The sequence below is a fragment of the Cupressus sempervirens genome, chromosome 1 (assembly GCF_028749045.1).
Source record: "Cupressus sempervirens isolate cs-2001-9-10 chromosome 1, ASM2874904v1, whole genome shotgun sequence".
Lineage (NCBI taxonomy): Eukaryota > Viridiplantae > Streptophyta > Pinopsida > Cupressales > Cupressaceae > Cupressus > Cupressus sempervirens.
The window spans coordinates 98,019,825-98,045,632 of NC_143118.1; the positions used below are offsets into that span (position 1 = coordinate 98,019,825).

A 25,808-nucleotide genomic window follows, 5' to 3' on the forward strand; every position below is an offset into this window, starting at 1 on the left:
TCCATTACGAGGTTGGGTGAAGGGACATGATCCACTCACCTTAGCTGAAGCAACTAAAAAGGCACGAGATTTAGCCCCTTCGGTATACAAAGGAAAAAACCATTCAACAGATTTTTCCTACCACAAGGACAAAGACAAAAAACCGTTTCAGAAAGAGTATAGCAAACCCAAAGAAGGATCAAAAGGACTAGACAATGAAACCTTGAATGAACTTCGAAAGAAGAAGTTGTGCTTCCATTGTAGAGAGCCTTGGGACTTATCTCATAAATGTTCTCTCAAGGATAAGGCAAATCAAATGGAGTATTTTTCAGCAGAAGATTCAGAGTCAGAGGGGGAGGATCAGCACTCCAATTCAGATGAGGGTAACACTATAGAGGAGAGCAGCATTCCTAAGGATGATAGATCGTTGGCACGCTTGACAGGGGCCCAAAAGGCAATCACATTTAAGGTCAAGGGTACTATCCAGGGGCAGAAAGTGATATCTCTTATTGACACTGGGGCTACACATAACTTCATAGATGCACAGTTAGTAGCCAAGAGAGGGTTACAGACAGAGGAGCATGATGGGTTTAGAGTCATCACGGCTAACGGTGATAAATTATTATGCACTCGGAAGATATCTAATCTTCACATCAGGTTTGGAGATGGCTACAAGTTGAAGGATGAGTTCTATGTTGTGGACATGGGAGATTATGATGTCATCCTCGGCATGACATGGATGGCTTCACTAGTGGAGTTCACACTCAACGTAGCGAAATTGGAGATGAGATTCTAGCATGAGGGCAGAACTGTGGTACTTAGAGGTCTTTCAGATGGAGGTTGCAGAGTAGTGTCCTTGAGGAGAATGCGGAGACTTTTTCGTCATGATGACATAGAGTGAGAGGCAAAGTGCTACATTATGCCAACTTCACCAGAGCCACAAGAAAAGAGTCATCCACCAGATATCCAGAAGATACTTGATAGACACGCTAAAGTATTTAGCGATATTCCTCATGGGGTTCCTCCTGACAGAGGGATGGAACATGTTATTGAGCTCGAGGAGGGACCCAAACTAGTTATGATTACTCCCTATCGTCATCCTAAGAAACACAAGGATGAGATAGAGAAGGCGATTAAGGATTTGTTGGAGATGGGGCATATCAGGCCCAATAAGAGCCCCTTTGCTTCAGCAGTAGTATTGGTAAAGAAGAAGGATGGGACGATGCACATGTGCATTGATTACAAGGCACTGAATAAGAAAACAATTAAAAACAAGTATCCCATTCCTAGGATTGATGAGCTGATTGATGAGTTGCATGGGGCGTGCTTCTTCACCAAAATTGATTTGCGATCCGGATACCATCAGATCAGGATGAGAGCAAAGGACATTGAGAAAACAGCCTTCCGATGTCACTATGGCCACTTTGAGTTCATGGTTATGCCATTTGGTCTAACCAATGCACCCGCTACATTTCAAAGTTGTATGAACCAGGTATTCAGGAAGCAGTTGAGGAGATTTGTCTTGATCTTCTTTGATGACATCTTGGTCTTCAGTAAGACCTGGGAGGAGCACTTACATCATCTGGAGGAGGTGTTATCTATTCTGGGGAGAGAGTCATTGTATGCCAAGGAATCTAAATGTGAGTTTGGCATGACTGAGCTCCTTTACCTTGGGCATATCATTAGTGCAGATGGCATTCGAGTTGATCCCGAAAAGATTAGAGCTATTGTAGAGTGGCCTACTCCCACAAACCTTACACAGCTTAAGGGATTCTTTGGTTTATGTGGTTTTTATAGGAGGTTTGTTAAGGGATTCTCGCAGATTGCTACACCCTTGACAAATCTTACCAGGAAAGGAGCCTTCGTGTGGACTGGGGCAGCACAGAGGTGTTTTGAGCGTTTCAAGCAGGTAATGTCTTCATGTCCAGTTATAGCTCTACCGGATTTCACGAAGCCTTTTGAGCTTCAGTGTGATGCATCAGGTGATGGGATTGGAGCAGTATTGATGCAGGAGAAGCATCCCATTGCATTCGAGAGTAGGAAGCTCCGAGGAGTTGAGAAGAGTTATTCTGTCTATGACCGGGAGATGTTGGCCATAATGCATGCATTGGCCAAATTTCGATCATATTTGGTAGGTGGACGTTTTGTGATCAAGACTGATCACAACAGTATTAAATACTTCATGAGCCAGCGTGATCTTAATGACCAGCAACAAAAATGGGTGACTAAATTGCAGGCTTATGACTTTGACATAGAGTTTGTCAAAGGTAAGAAAAATGTGGTGGCTGATGCCTTATCTCGGAGACCTCACTTATGTGCTCTGGCAGAGATTTCAGGAGATTGGAGAGATCGGATTATAGCATAGTATGCCGGAGATGCTTGGGCTTCTGGATTGATTTCAGGTACCATACAGGATGATGACTATGAGGTGATAGATGGATTGATCAGAGTTCAGGACAGGGTTTATTTGATTCCGTCATCACATTTGAGAGAGGCGATACTGAAGGCATTTCATGATGCACCCACAGCTGGACATCCGGGGGGCTCCAAGACCTACAGGCAGATCCGAGAGCGGTTTTCATGGAAAGGGCTCAAGGATGATGTTCAAAGGTATGTCAGGGAGTGTGTGGTTTGTTAATAGAATAAGGGAGAGCACACATTTCCTGCAGGTTTATTACAGCCCTTGCCCATTCCTGATAGGAAATGGAAAAGTATTTCGATGGACTTCATCACTGGTTTACCACGAGTGCAGGGAAGAGATTGCATCTATGTGGTGGTGGACCGCTTGACAAAGTTTGCTCACTTCTTTGCTATTCCGTCCACTTACACAGTAGCACAGGTGGCAGATCTTTTCTTTAGACAGATATTCAGGTTACATGGGCTGCCCAGATTCATTGTCAGCAATCGGGATAGTAAGTTTATGAGTGTTTTTTGGCAAGAGTTGTTTAGGTTGTGTGGTACAAATCTTACACCTAGCACTAGTTATCATCCACAAACAGATGGGCAAACAGAGATTGTGAATAAATGGGTGGAAGGATATTTGAGGAACTATGTAACTGCACAACAAAAGGCTTGGATCAGATGGTTGCATATGGGAGAGTATTGTTATAACACCACTTCTCATATGTCCATCAAAATGACTCCTTTCATGGCACTCTATGGTTATGAAGCACCTAGCTTCATGGATTTAGTTTTGGGGGACAGTAGAGTGCCCAAAGCCAAAAACTTATTGCAGGATAGTCAGGACATCCTGAAAGTGCTCAAAGAGAATATACAACAGGCCCAGAATCAACAGAAATTGTATGCTGATCAGCACCAAATAGAGCGTAGCTTCGAGGTAGGGGATATGGTTTATTTGAGGCTACAACCATATAGACAATCATCGCTCAAGAAGAGCGGAGCTGAAAAGTTGAAACCTAGATTTTATGGTCCCTATAGGGTGATTTGCAAAGTGGGCAAAGTCGCCTATGAGCTTGAGCTTCCAGAGGGCATTCGAGTGCACAATGTGTTTCATGTGTCTAGGCTTAAGAAAGCTATTGGTCAGAATGTAGTGCCTTCTGCAAATTTACCCCCTTTGGATGAGGAGGGGAAGCTTGTGTTAGTACCCGAGGCTATTCTGGACACTAGAGAGAGGAAGCTTAGAAACAGGATAATGAAGGAGTATTTGGTCAAATGGAGAGACCTGCCGGAGGAAGATTCTACATGGGAGAGTGAGCAGGGTATTCAGCAGGCTGGACTGAGATTGCTTGAGGACAAGCAATTTCAAGGGGGGCGGACTGTAATGTCCCCATTTTAGCAGTTGACCAAGTGTGTGTGCGTTAGCCCCTTTCTACATGGTCCCGAGGGCTAATGAAGGGTTTAATGGGATCCTGGAGTGTTTTGGCCTAGTCATTTCCAGTTTGGGCCAAAATGAAGTTGATTTACTCAGTTTCAGGCATACTTACTATTTTTAGTAAGTCGATAGGACATAGTGCAGGTCAATTTTGGTGATTGGATTTGATACTCCTCGATGAGAGCTTTCCGATGAGCTATCACTCGCATTATTCGAAGTCCGATTGCTAATACATTATAATGCTTGAAGTTTTATTAAAGTAACATCTAATTTAATTGTAAAATATTAAAGTGTTACTTTAATATTTATTTTATGGGGATGTGTACCCAAGGGAGACATAAGGGGTATTTTAGTATATGTTTTATATACTACACATCTTTTATCCCACATTGCCCATATGAGTTGAGCGGACCCTTGGAAATAGAATAAACGGAAGCATTTGTGGCTTCATTAGGCAGGTTAAATATGAGAAGAAATTGGTGTGTGAGTTGCAGCTCCGTTCTTGGCATTTGAGGACGTCTATCCTCTCTTGTAACATTCTAGACGTCATTCCCTTGGGGTTTGGCCTTTGGAATTCTTTGTTATTGGCTTCATTATCAGGCAATTTAGTTGCATTTCCAGCTACAGGCAGATTTGGTATTTTGCTCATATCTTCTTCACTACTTTTCCGACGCTTATGCCGCTTTGAGGGAATGATATTATGAAGGTAGTGGACTAATTGAAGGACAAAGCACTGTAGCAGCAAGTTCGAAAGCATGGGCTGGAGTATTATGTCAATACTGCTGAAGTAATTAGTGAGTTGATAAATCTGCCATGTATTTGGTTTTATGAATTCTGAAAATAACATTTTATTAGCAGCAGTTCATTTCCACTTTGCATATTATTGTAGTTTCTTTCTTGTTTATGTTGTATGATACCAATTCCATGCACAAAACACAACAAACAAATAAACGTTTGATTTCCGGAGTTATAAGGGGTTTAAAACATTAAACGGAGAAATAAGAGGTTGAATGCAAACTGTTTGACATAAATTCCTTTCAGCAAATTGGTTTAGTTTTTGGGACATCCAGGGGTGCCCATTACAGTGCAGGTATGGGACGAATGTGAAAGTGGTGTGATGGAAATAGATCTATAGTTAGTCAATTAATGTATTTCGTTTTGTTAATTGTTCGTCCGGAGACAACTTTTCTTTTGGGGGGGATGATGTTGTTAAATATTGTGGATCTTTGATAGATAAAACAATTACAAATAAATGCTTGCAGAGAATATCTTACTGAACAATGCAGAATATATTTGCTTTTCTTCGGTAGAAATCTCAGTAATATATTTACTTATCTTTGGCAGCGATCTCAGTGATGTATTTGATTGTCTTTCTCCTTTAGCAGTAATCGTAACTCTGAATTGTTGTGTAACAAATGAAATGGTGTTGATAATAGTAAGTAATGTTTCACAATACTGATGCTGACTACAGGTACTTGAATGTTGTGTAACGATCCTTTCCCTACAGCAGCATGCTTTCTTATATACGCAGGTAAAGGGCATGACTCTGAAGAGTCATGTCTCTACGTGGCTCAAGGGCTACACAGAGACATGCCTCTTCGGAGGCATGTTTAGTTTAGACAATAACTAACATTGGTATACGTGCCCGATAATATTAACAAGGCACGATACTAAAGTCTGCCGATAATAAGGAGCCTGACCATTATGAAGTTTGCAGATAATAGAGAGCCCAATCATTATGAAGTCAACAGATAATAGAGAGCCCGATCATTATGAAGTCTATCAATAATATGATCTCTACACTGTCGATAATCCATGAAGCATAACAGGGATGTAGACAAATGTATGTGTGTACGTATATTAATATATATACATATATGTATGCTTATATCTCTGTGATTCACAGAAAACAGCAGTAACTTCAATATATCAAGAGATTCATGTTTTGCTTCTTCTGACGCTAAACATTAACACTCCCTCTTTAGCTAGGGAGAAGTAAAACGTTAATTAAGTGAGAATCATCATATAAGCAACACAATATGAACAGTACATGATCTCTACTTGCACTTAAGCAATGTCTAGAGATAGCCACTGATTAAGTGTCCACGATCTCTACTTGCACTTAAGCAATGTCTAGAGAAGCCCAAATAATCTCTACCTACACTTAAGCAATGCCTAGAGAAGTACACATAATCTCTACTTGCACTTAACCAATGTCTAGAGAAGCCCAAATAATCTCTGCTTGCACTTAAGCAATGTCTAGAGAAGCACATAATAGGTTTATTATTTACAAGATCGTCACCTTGTAAATAATTTTCTACAAATGAATATGTCCATGAAAGATCGTCACCTCTCATTACATATCAAATACTATTAAGTAACCAATGGAGGCATAAACTCAAATGAAATAAATATTTTATTTCAAAAATTTATCATTACAATTAATTATACCAAATTTTTTCTCTGAAGTATTTCAATTTCACTTTAACAAGAGCCTTGGTAAGGATATCAGCAGTTTGCTCATTAGTACATATGTATTCCAATTGAATAACTCCTCGAGTCACCATATCTCTGATGTAATGGAATGGAATTTCAATATGTTTGTAGCGGTTGTGAAATACTGGATTAGAAGAAAGCTTAATACAAAGCTCAATACTCGTCCGGACTATCAAAAAGAAAGCTTTGAAAGCTCCTTAGAAGAAAGCTTAATACTGACTCAAGGTGTGAGTTGCATAGCATATGTCCGGACGAGTATTGACCAAATGCATCAAGGACCCAATAATTTGTCTGTAGTAAGGAGGGTCTGTAGCCTCAGATTTGTTCATATCATCTTTTAGTTTGTTTCCATAGGGGTAGCAGCCGGTTTACATTCCATCATTCAAAATTAGATTAAGATATCAATTGTATATTTTCCCTGATTTAATATAATACAGTTGTCTTGTTGTTGGACTTCTAAATCCAGAAGTAGTGAAGTAACCCTAAGTCTTTCATTTCAAATTCTGCAGTGAGTTCTTGTTTACAATTCTTTATGAGATGTTCATCACCTATAATTAGCAAATCATCAATATATAGAACAAGAATAATCATATCATCACCTTCAGTTTTGAAGTATAGATTTGGATCAACTTCATTTTTGGCATATCCTAATTTCAATAGGTGATTATCTATTCTTTCATACCAGGCTCTGGGAGCTTGTTTGAGTCCATAAAGTGCTTTCTTTAATTTACAAACATGTGTCTTGCTTTTATAAGTATTGAACCCTTCTGGTTGTTCAATGTAAACTTCTTCTTCAATCTTACCATTGAGAAATGTTGTTTTGACATCCATCTAATGTACTTTCTATCCTTTGGATGCTGCAATTGCTAGGATTTTTTTGACTGAAGTGTACCTAGAAACAGGGGCAAAAGTTTTTCCTCATAATCAATACCTTCTTTCTAAGAAAAACCTCGGGCTACAAATCTTGCTTTGTATTTTTCAATACTACCATCTGAAGCATGTTTAATCTTGAACAACCATTTGGAAGAGACAATTGATTTGTTCTTAGGTCTTGGTATAACATCTCATACATCGTTTTTCAATATAGAGTTATATTCCTCAATCATTGCTTCCATCCATGATTGATGTGAAAGTGCTTCTTCAACATTAGTAGGTTCAAATTTTAAGAGTTCAAATAATAATGCAACATAACAAGATTGATTTCTAGTCCTTTTACTTTCCTGAATTACTTCATCTGGTTCAACTTGATTTTCTTCTAACATTTTTCTAGCCCAAAGAGGTCTTTTCTTATTGTTATGGTTGATGTTTTCAAATTCTATATGATTAGATGAGAAAGAGAAGTCAAAATCATCCTCCCTCTCAATTTCTGTAGGTAGATCTTATTCTGAAATAGATTCATCACTATTACTAAAAATTTTAAAAGCAGTGTCTTCTTCAAATATTACATCTCTACTAATTTCAATTGTCCTTTTCCCAGGAATGTAGATCTTGTATCCTTTTGTAGTTTCACTATATCCAATGAATATTCCCTTTTTCCCGGAAGGCTCCAATTTGGTTATTTTCTCATTTGGTATGTGAATATAGCCTAGACATCCGAATATTCCCAGGTGACTTAAATATGGTTTGATGCCTATAAATACTTCTTCTGGGGTGGTATTTTCTAATATGGAGTGAGGGCATCGATTTTGAATGTACACAGCAGTATTGGATGCTTCAACCCAAAAAGAGTAATGAAGATTTTGATCATTTAAAATGGCTCTGGCTGATTCAACAATAGATCTATTTTTCCTTTCAGCTATTCCATTCTATTGAGGATTATAAGGTACAGTAAACTCCTTAATCCCAACAAAAATATAGAATTTTTTTTAAGATATCAGATGTGTATTCGCCTCCATTGTCAAACCTTAGGGATTTGATCTTTTGACCTAATTAATTTTCAACTAAGGCTTTAAACTGTTTAAACTTGGATAAGACCTCAGATGACTCATTTTGTTTCAAAAAATAGATCCAAGTTCTCCTAGAGTAATCATCAATGAAGATTATATAGAAAAGACATCCATTAAGAGAGGGGACTAACATAGGACCACAAAGATCTAAATGAATCAATTCAAGAATTGATTTAGATTTATGATCACTTTTGGGGAAGAAATGCTTAGTATTTTTACCTAATGCACACCCTTTACAAATACTTGAATGATCTGCTTTCAGATTAGGTAGACTTTTTACTATTTTCCCTATAGATGATAAGGCTCAAAAGTTAAGATTACCTAGTCTCCTATGCCAAATTTTAGAGGAATTTGATTTATCATTACTAAAGGTTAAGTTTAAATTAGGATTTTGATTATTACAAAGCTTATAGAATTCCATCTTTGACTCCAATGGAGATGGCTTTCTTAATAGTTGATTTCTTAGTCCAAGATAGAACTCTATCTTCTTGAAATGCAATTCTATACCCTTGATCAGCAAGTCCGAAGATGGAGACAAAATTTATTTTGATCCTTGGTACATATAAGACATTTTTGAGTTGAAGTGTGATTCCAGAATTCATTTGTATAGAACAAGAACCAATTCCTTTAGTAGGGTGAGAGGAATTATCTCCAATAGTTACTTCTTCTTATTCATGTTTTCAGAAGGTCTCAAACTTATCCTTAAATCCGGTGATGTGACAAGAAGCTCCACTATCTATGATCCAGGTATTGTGATTAGTGTTTAATTCGCTTAAAAGAGCTACAAGAGATGCATAATTTTCTTTATCCATTTTCTCAAGATTTTCTTCTTTAACTTCTACTGAAGCTGCTTGAATTTTCTACTTTTCTGGACATACATAATAAGAGTGACCAAGCCTATCACATTTAAAATATCTGACTTTGGACCAGTCACGTTGTTTGTGAGATTTGTGATTTTTGTTGAAATCCTTCTTGTTACTTTTAAACTTTCTTTTCTTATTTGATTTGGTGTATAGTGCTTGGATGTCTCCATCTTGATTTGAACTTAGACCTCTAGAAGCTAGTCTAGACTCTTCTTGAGTGTATTCCTTTTTTAGTTGATCGAACTTTAGAAGCTCGGGTCGTGAACTTAAACCTCGTATGAAGGTTTCCCATGATAGAGGAAGACCTCTAAGAGCAATCATGCTTAGTTCCTTATCATCCACTTGGTTTTGCATAGTTGCAAGTTGATCTTTTAATTTAGTAATTCTTAAGAAATATGATGTTATGGATTCTCCACTTTTCATCTTTATATAAAATAGATCTTATTTTAAAGTTAATAATCTACTTGTATTGTTAATTTCAAATGTATTTTGAATGGAAGAGAACATTTCAAATGCAGTTTTAAGATTAGCTATAGATGGAAGTACATGATCCTTTACTGAGTCTATGATGATCTTCATTGCTTTATTATTATGCCTTTTCCATGTTACTTTTTCGGATTCATTTTCAAGCATGGGTAAATTTGATTCAATGTATTTTTCTAATTCCATTTCTCTTAGCACTATTAATAATTTGTAATGGACACCCAGGAATGCCCAAAAGCTGAACCAAGGCTGAAATTATATTAATTCTAAAAATGCTGCAATCAAGTACAAAGAGATGTATTCCAAAGGCCAAACCCTAAGGGAATGACGTCTAGAATGTTACAAGAGAGGATGAACGTCCTCTAATGCCAAAAAAGATATGTGATTCACACATCCAAACTCTTATCAAATACAAGTCATAATCATCCGATACAATAATCCCATGCTCAACAATGAAACTTTCAGCGCTATTTATCCTTTTCTTCATCCTTCTAGAAGGAACTAAAACATTAATTAATTGGAAGAACTAGAAGCTTCCTCCTTCCAATAATTAATGCATTCTCTAGAAATCCCTCCCTAGCAATAATTAATTAAATGACGAGAGGCTTCCGTCCTTCCAATAATTAATACATACCCTAGAAGCTACTCCCTTGTAATTAATAATTTAATTAATTAATTACAAAGTCACCTTTTAATTTTAATTCAATGACTTTAATTTTCTTATCCTCCACTTAGACTTTGGAGAACGTGAAGGCTAAAACATGGGATCATTACATAATCTGATTCTGCAAGATGAGAAATTTGATGCTCCATGTAGCCTATCTTCTATTCTTATGTGATTTACCATTTTAATGCTTTGATTTTAAAACCTCTTAACTTTTGAAGTTCAGATTAGAATGAATACTTTGCAAAAGTTTTCCTATTAGTATAGCTCTGATACCATGTTAAATATTGTGGATCTCTAATAGATAAAACAATTACAAATAAATGCTTGCAAAGAATATCTTACTGAACAATGCAAAATATATTTGGTTTTCTATGGTAGAAATCTCAGTAATATATTTACTTATCTTTGGCAGCGATCTCAGTGATGTATTTGATTATCTTTCTCCTTTAGCAGTGATCGTAACTCTAAATTGTTGTGTAACAAATGAAATGGTGTTGATAACAGTAAGTAATGTTTCACAATACTAATGGTGATTGCAAGTACTCGAATGCCGTGTAATGATCCTTTCCCTACGGCAGCATGCTTTCTTATATACGCGGGTAAAGGGCACGACTCCGAAGAGTCATGTCTCTATGTGGCTCAAGGGCCACGTAGAGACATGCCTCTTCGAAGGCATGTTTAGTTTAGACAATAACTAAAATTAGTATACATGCCCAGTAATATTAACAAGGCACGATACTGAAGTCTATCAATAATATGGAGCCCGACCATTATGAAGTTTGCAGATAACAGAGAGCCTAATCATAATGAAGTCTACAGATAATAGAGAGCCCGATCATTATGAAGTCTATAAATAATATGATCTCTACACTGCCAATAATCCATGAAGCATAACAGGGATGTAGGCATATGTATGTGTGTACGCATATTAATATATATACATATATGTATGCTTATATCTCTATGATTCATAGAAAACAACAGTAACTTCAATATATCAAGAAATTCATGTTTTGCTTCTTCAGACGCTAAACATTAATAGATGTCGGGAAAATCTATATTGTAGTCAACGAGTAGAATTGTATCCGAACGGGCACGTAATGGTTAAGTCACCCCTTCGGAAAGGTATATGCACACAATCCGGAATGGATTTTGTAATCATCATTGTAATCAATCATATCGAATATTGTAGTATTTTCTGTATACATGCGAATAATAAAAGGAATACTTCTGTGTTACATGTTCTTGTCTAATGTCTAAATGCATTAATAAACCGTTTACCCTGTACAGTAAACAGTATTGAAGATTGTTTAGTTTTACGAGGCACTTGAAGATCTTGATGAGATCATACACATGTCCAATAAAAAGCAATGAAAGGAAGAGAATAAAATGCTAATCAAAGACTAATTAAATATTTACTAAAGCAAATCTTCTACCAACTATATTTCCAAGACATCTCTTAATACTAGAAGACTTCCCTTAGTATGCATGAGTAGAACAAAATACATATCCATGTTGGTCAACCCATAATTGGTAGCTTTTATGCCAAAAGACAAATATTTAATTACCCAAGAATGGGTGAAGAAACATGAGAGATGGTGGTGTATAGAATTAAAAGAACCAATATGGAGAGCATGTATTAAATATGGTAGAGATTTGTATAGAGCCAATGTATCAAATGTATATTGTAGTGCCCGTATCAAATGGATATTGTAGTGCCCACGTTTGTCATCAATATAGCAACAATTAATATATGAAAAATGGAAATGTTATGTTAGTAGAATATTGTTTAAAAGAATCTTGACCCTACCAGACCACCTAACCTCGTCTTTGAAAGTAGACAATCACTGATAACCCGAAACACCTGGAAGAGGACGAGTGAGGCTCTCATGAGTCTCAGTGACAAGGAGAATGTTAGCAGGACCAAAAGTAACCTAAAAAATCCTAGGCAAGTAACATAAGAAACCATTGCCATTCTAGTAGTGGGCAAGCAAGGAATCAATGTAAAGCTTTGCATTGCTCCTACCTCAAGAACTTTCATTTGGCCTTAGCAGCCGGCCTCACTTCCTAACTAGGAGGAGGGGAATAATGAATAAAAGCCCTAAGGTTCCTAATAACAACTCACTTCTTGTCTCGTCTGGCATCTGTCAAAAAACCCTTGCCCTTCTTTAACTCAACAATCTATGATTTAGTGAGGTCTTCGTCTAGATAGATATTCGAGGTAAGGGGGAAGAGCTTTCTACTAGCTCTGAGCACACGAAGTCTATCTAAGAGGTTGAGGAAGCGAAGGAATAGGGTGGTGTCACAACCAATCCAAGCCCTATCCAGAAAGATATCAAGGAGCTAAAGTTGGTCCCTATGAAATGCATGTGCCCTACCAAGTGGGTCTGATGTGTCAACTGGTGGGAGGCCACGAACCTTAAGTTCTTGCATTCTCCTAGTTCTTTCCTCCACCAGCTAAGACTGTACTATGGCCTCCACTCCTACCAAAGAAGGAGGAGCAAAAGCAACATTCCTATTACAGATAGTAACCCAAGATTTCAATTGAGATTCAATTTCAGATTTAAGAGAAGTTTGTTTGTTGTCCAAAGTCTGTTGCATTTCCTTGATCTATTTGATTTCTGAGACTTCCTCAGCTTGCGAGACAAGTTGTTTACATCCTGCAAACTTTGCGATAAGAAAGGAGACGGAAAAAGTAGTCTGTGTAATTTTCTTTTTGAATTCAACAATCTCAACCTGTATTCCTTGCATTCTTTCCTTCAGGATTATGTTATACATCTCTAATTTGTCCATCATATGGAGCAATTCCTGAACAATGAAGTGTCCAATAGAGTCTTTCTCTAGTAAGTATGGAAAGCTTGTGATTGTCCATCTGAAGTGTCAGGGCCACCCCAGTTGGGAGCAACTTCCATGTTGTCGCTAACAGCTAGCCCCATCCCTCTCACCTATAGATTGTGTTTATTGTTTCTCCACACTATCAATAGGTAGACACTCACGCCACAATGAGAAGACCCTGTCAACAGATGCACACAATGTCAAAACCTTCCTTGAGTTAGACCAGGCTTGTTGTAAGTGAGAGTGTAGAGAGATAGATGCCCTTTTGACGTAAGTGTATTCGTAATGTCCAGTAAGCGCTCAACAACCTGAAAAGCACACTGGCCCACACCAAGCACACCACAGCCAGACAAGTAAAGGAGTCTACAAAAATGTTGCCCAAAGGAACAAGTGAACCATAGCCACAAACAGGTCAGCAATTGAAGAACATAGATAATCAGTAGGAGAAGCCATGGAGAAAATTGGCAACACACTCTCAACACAACACAGCTACACATTGAGAGAGTCTAGTTAGAGAGATGGGAACGAAAGAGGTACAAAACAACAGACACCGAAGAGCCTCTCAAGAAAACAGAAATCTTCTCACAACATACAAACCACAACAGCGAGGGGCCGCAAGTAGGACAGGCAGCTTTGGACGAAAGAGAAAACCCACACGAATAGGAAGGGCCCAACCAACACAACTCTCGACAGAAGAGAGAAACACGCACTAGGAAGCACAAACAACACCCTCACGAAAGGAGACCAAAAATAAAAGCAAAAACAATCATCCACATGTTGGCCAACCAAGGTAAAGCAGATGCAGATGGAATCAAAGGGAGGCTGGAGCACACATAGCCAGTAATGAACAAATAGTCATGCAAAAAACAGAACAAGAAACCACGACGCACACGCGCAGGCAACAAACGGGTGACAACCACGAAGCTTACAAACAACAACCGAAGCCATGGTGAGAACACGTAGTAGCATCGCAGAAGTCACACAGGCAACCAGTGGTCGCGAGCAAAGCAAGAGTCGTCACACGCAAAAAAAGAGAATGAAATCCCACAACTTTCCAAAGATCAAAGAACAAAACAACGATTTTAAGAAAATGATGTTTTAATTAACAAATCCAATAAAAAATATAACAATTATAATCACCTAATATTGGAAATATAAAAACAGTGATATATAATGAATAGGAGTGATTAACATGTACAAAAAAGAAAATAGATTTATGACTAAAAGGAAGTGATAACACTTAATAACGAGGGGCTGCACTCTCATTTTAGGACAAAAACATATCAATTGAAAGTTTTAAGGTAAAGGTGTGGGTTCTACAGTTGCCTTGCTTTACAAATAGATGGGTCCATTCGCTCCAAGAAACTAGAAAAGATAGCAGTGATGTGTAGAAGAAAGATGTGGGAAGAATAAAACTTTAAGAAGTATACAAAAGAATATCATACATACAAAATAAACATTTTTGAAGAATTTCTTACCAAGTAAAAAATTGAAGTGTAAGATTGTGTGGGAAAAGCAATACAATATTATTTTGAACAAGAGCAGATCTAGAGCAGAAGAATGAAGAATAATTCTGATTCATAATGAAGAGCATGCGCAGAATTATGTGACAAATATCTGCAATTGTATTCGAAGAACAAGACCATATCATCAATTTTATGTGCAATGATCAGATTTATGGAAGATTTTTTATCATACGTAAAAAAAATTTAGGATCAGATCTTAGTTTACCACAAAGACATTAAATGAAGAAGAACGTATGCATATTTCGTAGCAATAATACATGAAGATTTGTAAATACATAGTAATCAGTTCTGTTGAGAATTATGATCAGCATAATAGCAGATTGGAGAAGAGAGTTATAGCAGAATTTGTGAAGAGAAATTGAATAAGGGGCTGCATCCTCTAGTAGGCAGGTACTCACAAATTGAATGAGGGATTGGTGCTTACCGTGGTTAGGAACTCACATATCATGAGGGGTTGGTGTCACTAGTAGAGCTGTTGGCTATAAAATTTGTAAAAGAAGAATATATAAAAGAATTACTATGTGGTGGTTTTCTCTTGTAAGGGCTCCCACATAAATATCATGTGTTATTATGTTCTCATGTGCATTATTATTGATGTTAACTGAAGTCAATATGAGTTGAAAGATTTAAATTAGTAAAAGTTGCATTATACTGCTGTATCCTCACCCAGTATACAAGTGTTATCAGAACCATGCCAACAACACTCACATGTTCTCACTGTCATATTCCTTTTCTCCTCTTCAAGGCCTTATATATAAAATTCTCTACTAAACTTTGAAAGAATCATATACTCCTTCTGCACAGCATCTAACCCTTTTTCCTAATTTCTTAATTACTCAAATTAAGAGTGTAACAGGCAAGAGCCTGCAACACAATGGTAAATTGTGAGCCTCTTATATGGGAGGTCTTGGGTTCGAGTCTACTTGAGCTTAATAAATAATAATAATTAATTGCAACACATAATAATTAATCTTGGCTTCGGCCTCTTATCAATCGAAAGAAAATTTAGAGTGTAACTAATATGTCCAAGTTAGGGTAATTGAACTATATGAGTAATCTTAGGCAACTTGATGAGTAAATTTTTCAAACCAATAAAATGCTAGTCCTAGAGGTAAAGTTTGAACTGTAATGAGGCTAACACATCCAAGTAGAGTCAAGATTGAGGGAAGATTGAAAAAATATTTACTCTGGTATAATAGCTTTTAAAAGATATGAAGCAGCGGGCCAATAGTGGCATGTCGTGATGGTTAAGTTGTTGAGTTGTTATCCTTGTCATCAAGGTTCAAATCTAATGGGGATGAGGTCCCCCATTTGTGGCCTCACTGGTTCATAGCTCCAGGTCAAAGCGTTTACCCCTCTTAAAAAAAAGAAGATATAAAGCAGCAATAGCTCTTCAAAGGTCAAATTCTTCTGAATAATAATAAAACAGCTATCTAGGCAAGGAGAATTGACAACGGAAGCAACCATTTTTAAATCTAGGTAGTTGAAAGAGCCTCAATGTCTCACGTGATTTTCCTCATCAATGCGCAACAATTGCTAATTAAAAATATTTTCTAGAATACAAGGAACCTTAGCCCAAAAATAGTAAAGTCAAAACTTTAGCATGTATTTTTAAACATTTGCCTATCTTTTTATCCAAAATGCACATTCCCATTCATCCTTAACGGGAATATCTTTCTGTCTTCTATGCTTATTTTCCACACAAATATATCATTTTAGCTAGATCTCTTCTTTATCTTGTGAGATCATTCCTTCTTTTTTAAACTTGAACTTACACTAATATAAGAATAACATATATTGATTACAATAGCATAAGGAAAAATCCTAAGGCTTCAATTACTGCAAGCCTTCACACCGAATTAAATAATTGTTTTACTTGAAAACGTGGTGGTGGAAATAGTGGGCACTAAGTTATATTTCAATCTAGTGAAGATTTCACTATACATACTTATTCATAAATATAGTGAGCATTGCTTGTACAAGAACTCACCAATTCTCAATTCGGAAAGATTGGTAATAATGCCATGAGAGAAATATTGGAGATTTTTCATATGGTTTTCAGGTTTCTACTTTGCTTTAGTGTATGTTCAGACCTCTCTTTATTGGTCCATACAAAGAAACAATGAAAGCTAGTCAAAGTTTGGTTTGTTATTTTTGTTTCTCCTCTTTTCAATTTTGGCTTAAGGTACCTATGAACAACAGAAGGTCTCAACTGGGGAATGTGGGTCTCCTTTGTGAGAATCCCCTATCTTAACTATTACACCACACCCACACAATTTCACATGTCGCCATATTAAATTGATAACCAAATTTTCCAAAAAAAATTCGCATATTAGTAACATTTTCCAAAAGAAATTTTGCAATGGATAGAAAACAATTTATAGTCAATGTTTTCTAACAACTTACCTATTTGGCAATGGAGTTGTAAAAGCCATTATCGATGGAAGATGATGCAAGACACCAGCCATAAACTCTTCCCCAACTTTGGACATACCATACTGCATCGCTGACTCGTCTTCAGCCATAAACTTGTTCTTGCCATCCTTCCATAAACTTATATGTACATGACAACCAGACCCAACATCCATTGGGAAGTACCTGAAATAAGAAAATTATCAAGTCATGCCCATTGATAATTGTTATTAAAGACAGTAAATATTGAAAAGAAGCATTTCCTTGAAACAAAAAATCCACAAACAAAAACGAACCAACTCAATGACTTGAACAATTAAAAATGAAGGATTGATTAATATTTAAAAGATGTAGACATTAAAGACCCGAAAAAGTTATATACATTTGGTTGAAACATTAAACAGATATAGTAAATGATAAAGAATGCAATTTATTTTTGCAGTGGATGTCAAAAAATTAGAAAAAGTACAGAACATAAAACATAACAAGAGCCTGCCAAAAAGATGCCAGGAGATTGCATTTGTAGTATCTGTTTTGAACCTTCAACTTCATCATTTGCTGGAAGATTTTTCTAAATTGAAAATAGAAAAAAAGGGAATGACTAAAACATGCATCAAGTGCCCTTATACTAATCCATGCATTTGAATTAGGCAATAATAGTGAATTGCATATGCATAGTACATCTCAAGGAAACCATATCTACAAAGCAGATAGGGAAGAAATCCAGTTAATAAAGTAAGATGTGGCTAGATTGGCTAATTAGGCTTTTGTGGGAAAGGAATTTATAATTGGCCACACATATAATAAATTTACAATTGCCCATTCATAACTTAATATCCGATAGAAGTTTACTAGAAACTATTGAGAAGACACTCTGAATTCTAGAGACCATTGGAGACATCAATGTGTGGCACAATGTCTCAAAAGAAATGGAACGAAGAGAAACAATAAATATCACCTAGAAAACAAATTGTCCTTTTTTCATCAGAAGCATTTTCAAAAGTCTATCTATAGTTTCCCTACTCAATCTTGGAGAGTACTCACCAAGAACAAAATCTTTGACTTGATAAAAACTCAGCAAATACTCAACATAAAAACTGGCATAAACTTGGCAACTTAGTATTAAAGTTTTCTCTTAGAACATATATATTTTTGCAAAATTCAATTACAATGTCTTAAATTAAAAATTGACATCCCAAAAGAGAAAATGTATGAATTAATATACAAAAAAAACATGTTTTGACTGGCATTTTTTTCATGTTGCTGTTTTTACCTACAGTTTGCCTGTATCTATTAAAGTTCCTGGGTTAAAACTTGTGAAAACTCGCAAAGAAAACAAAACAGAGAGCATTCAGCAACTTGAAGGGCACTTGTAGGGTTTGCAAACTATGACTATCAAATGTGCCAAGCAGGTAAATCCTTTCTTTTTTCAACAAAAATGGAGTGTTTCTTATAATATATAACAAATCTCAGTAGATCAATTGCTTGCAGAAAATGAATATTACAAAATTTACTTCCTTTTCCTACATGAGCAAGAAGAGCGAATAACTTGAGTCCAGCTTCATATAATACTTGGAAGCAATGTCTAATAAATAATAACAGTTCAAGGGAAAAAAATCTTTATGAAGAGCTACTTCCAACTAAGGTAAGTGTCTCAAATAAGCCTTGCTATTAACAAAAGTAAAATACTTCCTAAGAAAATGAGGATTACCAGAAATTTAAGTTTATGCTAACCAAGAAGAAAACAGAAAAAATATGAAAGTCCAAATTTATGGAAGAATTATGTAAGTCTTCTTAACGCATTTATAACTTCGCAACTTACTTCGGCAAGGATGAGAATAAATAAAATACTTGTAAGAAAAGAAAATGCAATTTAAATTTATCCAGTACTACTATTGATAAGAGTGCAAAACAAAAGAAATAAGAAGCTTCTTCCATTAAGAGTTATAGAACTTGGCCTTGACTTTTCAAGACACCAAGTCTACAATTCTATTCCTAGCTGGGTTCAAATGGATTCAAAGGGCAAATGGTAAAAACTCTGAAAACAAAACAGGTATCACTAAGACAATAATTCGAAGAGACTGATTTCAGTAGTATTATCAAATTCTGTTGAAAAAGAAATGATCGTTTTTTGTTTAGTTCTCTCCCAGTTGAGAAATTCAATGCAACCAAGGATTTAAGAAGAAAAAAATGATTCTTAACCTTCATTAGTATCATTGTGATCAATTCTTGGCTATAGGAATCTCAAAGGTTTGATTTTGGATATTTCATTTCAGATTATCATGTGGGGATGAATGAAACTGATATCAAAACTCGGTACTTTTTACAGAATTTTAGCATGAGAATATGGTTGTCAATGCTAATCAAATCTGAAAAGAATTTTTATTTTATTAAGTTTCTCTAGTATTTAAAGATTTACATTTCTACCATTATAAGATTTATATCCGGGGTTTTTTTCATTTCCAACATTTGGAGGCCACTTTTAGAGGAGATACTTAATCAAAGATTTTATCACGTATTTTGAATTCCTATACCTATTGGTGTTTCTTTTAAATTCTTTACCTTGCAATATCTAGAAGTGGCTCCTGCAAAAGCATAAGTCTTTTTTACATCAAAAACTTCATAGATTTCATTAGCAAACAATTATGCCTGATAATGATCAGACATGGAATCATAACGAATTAAAAAGGGAGGTGCAATGCATTAAATATGGCAGGCATACTCATGCAAGCATTAAAGGCTAAAATGTTATCTCACAAGGATTCCAAGGCACAAGCAAGGCTTTATAAGCATGTTCTCTCATAGAATAAGGAATATAAATGCAGTCTTGTCGGAGGATATAGCAAAAAAAGAGAAGCAAAGAAAAAGACAAAAAACTGAATTCAGGGACATGTTTTCCCCGAATAATACATTTGGTGCTGGATGACGTACAAACCCTATAGATTGAGACTGGAATGCAAGAAATAACCTCAAGATTAAATTCAAAATAAAATCCAACTTTATTTTCATTGCTGCAGCAGTACTGTTTTTCCAGCATTGTCTGTAAATTTCTTCTGATGTTTTCTTCTTGATATGCAATAGTAAAATAAAATCCAAGTGCAGCTACAGTAGTATGCCAGGATCAAGAATGGCAGAAATAAGATACATAGCAAAGAACTCTCCAAGGAGAAAAAATGGCAACAATCTTCCCATCCAATTTACAGCATAAAAAACAAAAAATAAAAGTAGAGATCATGGCTGGAATGACCAGAAACAAGTCAATGTAGATAAGGAACTTACCATACAGAAGTTACAAGCTGCTTAGAAGGTTAGGAGAGCATATGAGAAATTGGAGAAAAATGACCATCGACTGCAGGGCAGTATTTCAGCAGCTACTTCGCCTTTCACTTCAGTACCTCCACTTCCTTAGTTGCATCCTGCCCAACTCCATCACTTGTACCCCATGCTTCTACTGCCTATTGTTGGTATGGATGCCAACTGTGCTCAACTAGAGTTAAGCATAGACATAGAATGAGATTTTGTAATCTTCCATGATGTATTGACACCATCATATACCTATATATATATATAAAGAAGGAAAGAGATGACTCAATATTATTGTAATGTCTCTATTTCTGTGAGCATCAACATTTGTTGGATTCTAGCCTATCATTTAATATCATTTAAAACAGTATTAAATTAAAATATTCCCATTTTATAATTGTGCCTTTTGGATTTGTGAGCTTTGTGGAGAAATACAAAATGGTTTCAGTCATCTTCAGCCATCAGAGAACGAAACTCTTCAATGTTTATGTGATTTTAAGGCTATTAGATATCAGCTTATATTATTATTTGAGAGAAATTCATTTAGGGGTTGTAATGTCCACAATTTTTAATAAAATAGTTTACTTAGGTTAATTAATTAAATGATCGTAAAAATTAAATAATACCTCAAGGACTTATTTTATTAATTAATTTAATTAATAAAGGGCCCAATTTTTATTAATTATCCGTAGGTGTTTTTTGTGTCAACATTTTTTTGTAAACCCTTGGGAGTTTTCTCCAAAGGGGTATTAATGTGTGGCATGTAGGTAGTTGTTAATATGTGATTTTGGATTATTTATTGTACTGTAATTCTTGTTGGAGTTCAATATTCTTCGCCATTTCGGAAGTGGAAGATCTTCCCTAATTGGCTAGTTCGGTTTCAGTGAGATTCAACCTCACCCTATTTCTATTCTTTGTATTACTTTGCTTTGGATCTAGCACATCTAGACTCTCATCTTTGTCTGCTAATATAAATTCCATGTTCGGTGATAATTTGCATATATTTCTTTTCCTTGGTGAATATCTTGTTTATATTGAGCAACCAATTAATAGTGCACATATGTTTTGGGCATCTCAATCTTCATTTCCTGGACCAACACCTATGGTCATTTCCAGAGCACCTTTGGACCAAGATCACCTTCAAACCCAGATTGCCTTCGAACTGAGATCCCCTTCAAATCAAGATCGCCTTCGGACCGAGATTGCCTTCAAACTGAGATTGCCTTCAGCGATATTGGCTTCGGACCAAGATTCCCTTCGGACCAAGATTGCCTTTGGACTAAAATAGCCTTCGGCCAAGATCGCCTTTGAATTGAGATCCACTTTGGACAAAGCCTTCAAATCGTAATCCTCTTCGAATCAAGATTGTCTTCAAACCAAAATCCCCTTTAGACCGAGATTGCCTTTGGATAGAGATAGCTTTCAGTCGAGATTGCCTTCGGGCTGAGATTGCCTTCAAACAGAGATTGCCTTCGAGCCAAGATCCCCTTCGGGACATTACAGTCCTTTGGACAGAGATTTCCCTCGAGTTGAGATTGTCTCCAGAACATTACAGTGGTATTAGAGCTTTCTCTCACGCATTGCCCTTAGGTACTTTCTCTCGAGTGTTGCCCTCGGTGCTTCCTACGAGTCTTTTCCCTCAAGAAAACTCTAGTGTGTTGTTGGGAACATTACAGTGGTATCAAAGATTTCTCTCAGGTGTTGCCCTTGGGTTACATTAGTCAACTGTTAGTCTATGGTTAAATGGATCTCACCCTTGACACCCTCAAATGGCAGTGTCTCACCCTCAACACTACTAGTTGGAAGTGTCACCCTCAACACCAACGACTGGCAATATCTCACCCTTGGCTGGAAGTGGCTCACCCTCAGCGCCTTCAGTTGGAAGTGGCTCACCCTCAATGGCCTTAATTGGTAATGGCTTACCCTTAGCACCCTCAACTGGCAGTGTCTTGCCCTTAGCACCCTCAGTTGTTAGTGTCTTGCCCTCAACTAGAAGTGTCTCACCCTCACCTGGCAATGTTTCACTGTTATCTCCCACAGACAATTTTTCTATTGGCAGCCCAAATAGGGTCCTCAGTGTAGTAACACGGAGACATGTCCCCCCCCCAAGTCTCAAGGACAAGGACTCACTATGGACTTGGGAACTCTATCCCTCCATCCCCAACAGCGCTACTAGATTCCAACACGTCTGCTAAGGATGGAGGGATGTCCCAGTGTTGACTATTTGTCGATTCAACTATTTATGCTGAATGTTTGATGTTCCAATTCAATGCAATGTTCAAGTGTTTACTCTATTACATCTTTATATCTTATATTGTAATTCGTAATAAATCTTTTCATAACTAGTATTTTAAGTACCATATGTATAGCATATACAACCCCTTGTCCCCGTCGTCCCCAAATTAAGGTTTCTTTGTCCCTCGGCCCCAAAAACTTGTCCCCCATTCAACAATTCCCCCATCCCCTAGGGCAATGTAACTATGGGCTTCAGGCATATGATAAACTCCTCTTTGTCATGAGACCCAACAGCTTAACCATTATTCTTCATGCAGTATGCTAAGTACAATCTTGATTGTGTACAATGGGTCAACTTGGCCCATGTGGCATATCACTTCAGGAAACTTGGTCGCTATGGAAGATCACTTCCAACCTTGGCGTATGGTCGACTTGTTGTTTACCGTACAGGGTAAACGGATAGTTATGCATTAAGGGACTAGAATGTAACACTGAACAAGATAGTACTTTATTCATATAAGCAAAGTATACAATCACAAGTACAATGATGCTTCATGATTCCATTAAGGCGATGTACATGTATCTCTTGAAGGGGTGACTCAACTGTCACGCAACCTTTCGGACACTAACATACACCGTCGGCTATAGTATAGTTTTACCGACAACATCATCCCCCCCCAAAAAAAAGTCGTCTTCGGACGAGAAAATAGAGACAACTAAACTACTAAGTACATCAAAACTAAGAACAAAACTAAGAAGAAGAGAGGTGCATCCCTGGTATGGCTGGTGTAGTAGATGTCCTTTGTGCCCATAACTCATTCAGTTGTGCCCACAACTTGTGTACCTACTGCATCCGAGCGTCCAAATCCACCTTAGCCTACACCTGAAGTTCTAATCCTCTCTTCATCATCTCAGCTATGTTTCGAAGCTCCACCTCCTTTGCATCGAACTCCCTCTTCGCGTCCCCCAACTGAGATACAAAATGTTGCCTTCTCTGATTCCCTCTCAGCAATGAGTGTTGCCCACTCTTTCTCCCAAGCTCCCTTCCCAACTAATTGCATAACTGTCTTTCTTTTTTCTTTTTGTGTGCAAAAAACGGTTAGGGTGTTTTCGCTTCTTTTCCGAAACAACTCCATCGTACTACACAAATCCTCTTTCTTATAGCTCAGATGGTACAAGGTAAACAGATAGTTATTGCATTAAGAGACTAGAATGTAACACAGAACAAGATAGCACTTTACTCATATAAGCAGAGTATACAATCATGAGTACAATGATGTTTCATAATTCCATTCAGACGATGTACATATATCTCCCAAAGGGGTGACTCAACCGTCACGCAACCTTTTGGACACTAACTAATCCCGTCGACTATAGTATAGTTTTACCGACAACACTTGCCAGTCGTACGAAACATAGAATTCAATGTGCACTTATGTGTTATGACTGTACGACCCAATCTTTCATCATATCAAGGAGTTATTTGATTGTAGTAATGTCTCCCTTGATGATATTGGTGTTGTTTCTAGATATAATGGTGTCCTTTGATAGTCGTTAATATTATTGGATCATTAAAAGATTTCAAGGAAAGTTCAGACAATATCGCATCACCTAGGCATGATTATTATTGTGGAGGGATTACATGTGGCTACGTGGGCTCCATAAAAGGATAGAGTTTCATTCTGCACCCTTCATTGATCAGCACCTCCCATGGCTGGGAGCACTGGCTTTTGTAGATTAGATAAAGATAAATTTTAATAATGTCCAACAAGTGACCACAAACGGGTCAAAGGGACTGAAGAGCCAAACGGAAAACAATCAATAGCAAGACCACCAAACAATGACCAGAAAACAAAGAACAAAAGAAAGAAGGAAGGAGAAACAAAATGAGGCCTCAAGACACACGAGGAGGGTGGAAGGGTGAGAGGACAGTCCCCCACACCAAACAAAACTAGGAAGTTGAGGAGACGGTGAATAACCCACAAACAAAAGGATAATTTGAGAGGGTGGAAGAGGCAATGTCGACAATATTGGTGTCTTTGGAGGTGGCCTATCTGACTAGAGGTAATGAATCTCTACGTGTACGAGCTAGGAATCTCACCGACCTAGACTAAGAAGGTGAGGAGAAGTACCTTTTGGTTCCATAGACTATCCTAGGAAAAAAAGAGGTGATGAGTTGATTAGACAAGGGGTGCAGGGGGGATTGAAAAGAGTGGTCCCTCAAGCAAGTAGCCTCTTGAAAATAAAAAGAAACACACCTCTGATTCTTGTATCTAAAGAAGAACAAGAGAGAATGAGATTCCCTAAAAAGACAACAAAATCTACCTCTGATCTCAAAGTTAATAGGACATCAGAAAATAAAGTGCTCCTTCGACTCATCTTGCTGAGAATACAAAATTGACAAGTCCTATCCCCCTGTCTAACAAGTTGGTCGGTCTCAACACAAAGATGGTTTGAACCTGTTCTAAATGACCCAAGCAAAATCCTGAGGGAATGTTGCCAACGAGGAAAAGTGTAAGAGGGGAGAACAATGATACCATCCTAAATCTCCAAGAACCACTCAACATAGAGAAATTGAACCTGCTCAATGGAAGCCTAGTCAAACTCCAAAATAGAAGGCCCCCAAACCATCAAGCCATAGAGAAGCGTAGGGCAAACAAGAGTGTCAAGGAGTGTCATCTTGGACAGGATGTCTTGTAAGTGATAGCTGAAATATTGTCTCTGAAGAAAAGCAAGGGACCCCAACCCCTTACTGCTAAGAAACTAAATGGCAGGACTCAAACTGAAATGAGGACCCAAGAACTGGACCCGAAGTAGGTATAAGATGAAACAAACTTGACCTTAGAGCCACTAATGGTGAAGTGAAGATGGTAGGTTTTAAGGCGATTGTTTCACAGCCAACCATCTCAAACTCTCAAAAGTAGCCAGCAGCCCAGCTGCCTCTGTAAACCCCCAGGGAAAGGGACCAAAAGAACCACATCATCCAGAAAAAGAAAGATTTGAACCAGCACATGGTGAAGAAGGCACCCATCATCCACAAGAAGGTGCTCAAAAAGTAACTCCTCAAGCTCATCAATGTTAATCCCAAACAAAGTATGAGATAGGGGGAACCCTTGCTTTACCCTAATGGTGCTACTGATGAAGCTGGAAAAGCCAGTGGGAGTCTTGAGATGACTACCCAATTAGGTGGGGAAGAGCCCTCAATGATGGCCTTCAAGTTGCAAGATAGAG

General features: G+C 37.3%; 1 protein-coding gene across 3 annotated transcripts in view; it reads right to left on the reverse strand.

The window, feature by feature from the left end:
• Positions 1–25,808, reverse strand: part of NODGS (nodulin/glutamine synthase-like protein) — a 208,287-nt gene that overhangs the window by 42,539 nt on the left and 139,940 nt on the right. For all 3 annotated transcript variants that reach the window (XM_089817161.1, XM_089817164.1, XM_089817163.1), the window contains exon 15: positions 17,034–17,225. In XM_089817161.1, the coding sequence (XP_089673287.1) occupies positions 17,034–17,225 (192 nt within the window). The remainder of the gene's footprint in view (positions 1–17,033; positions 17,226–25,808) is intronic.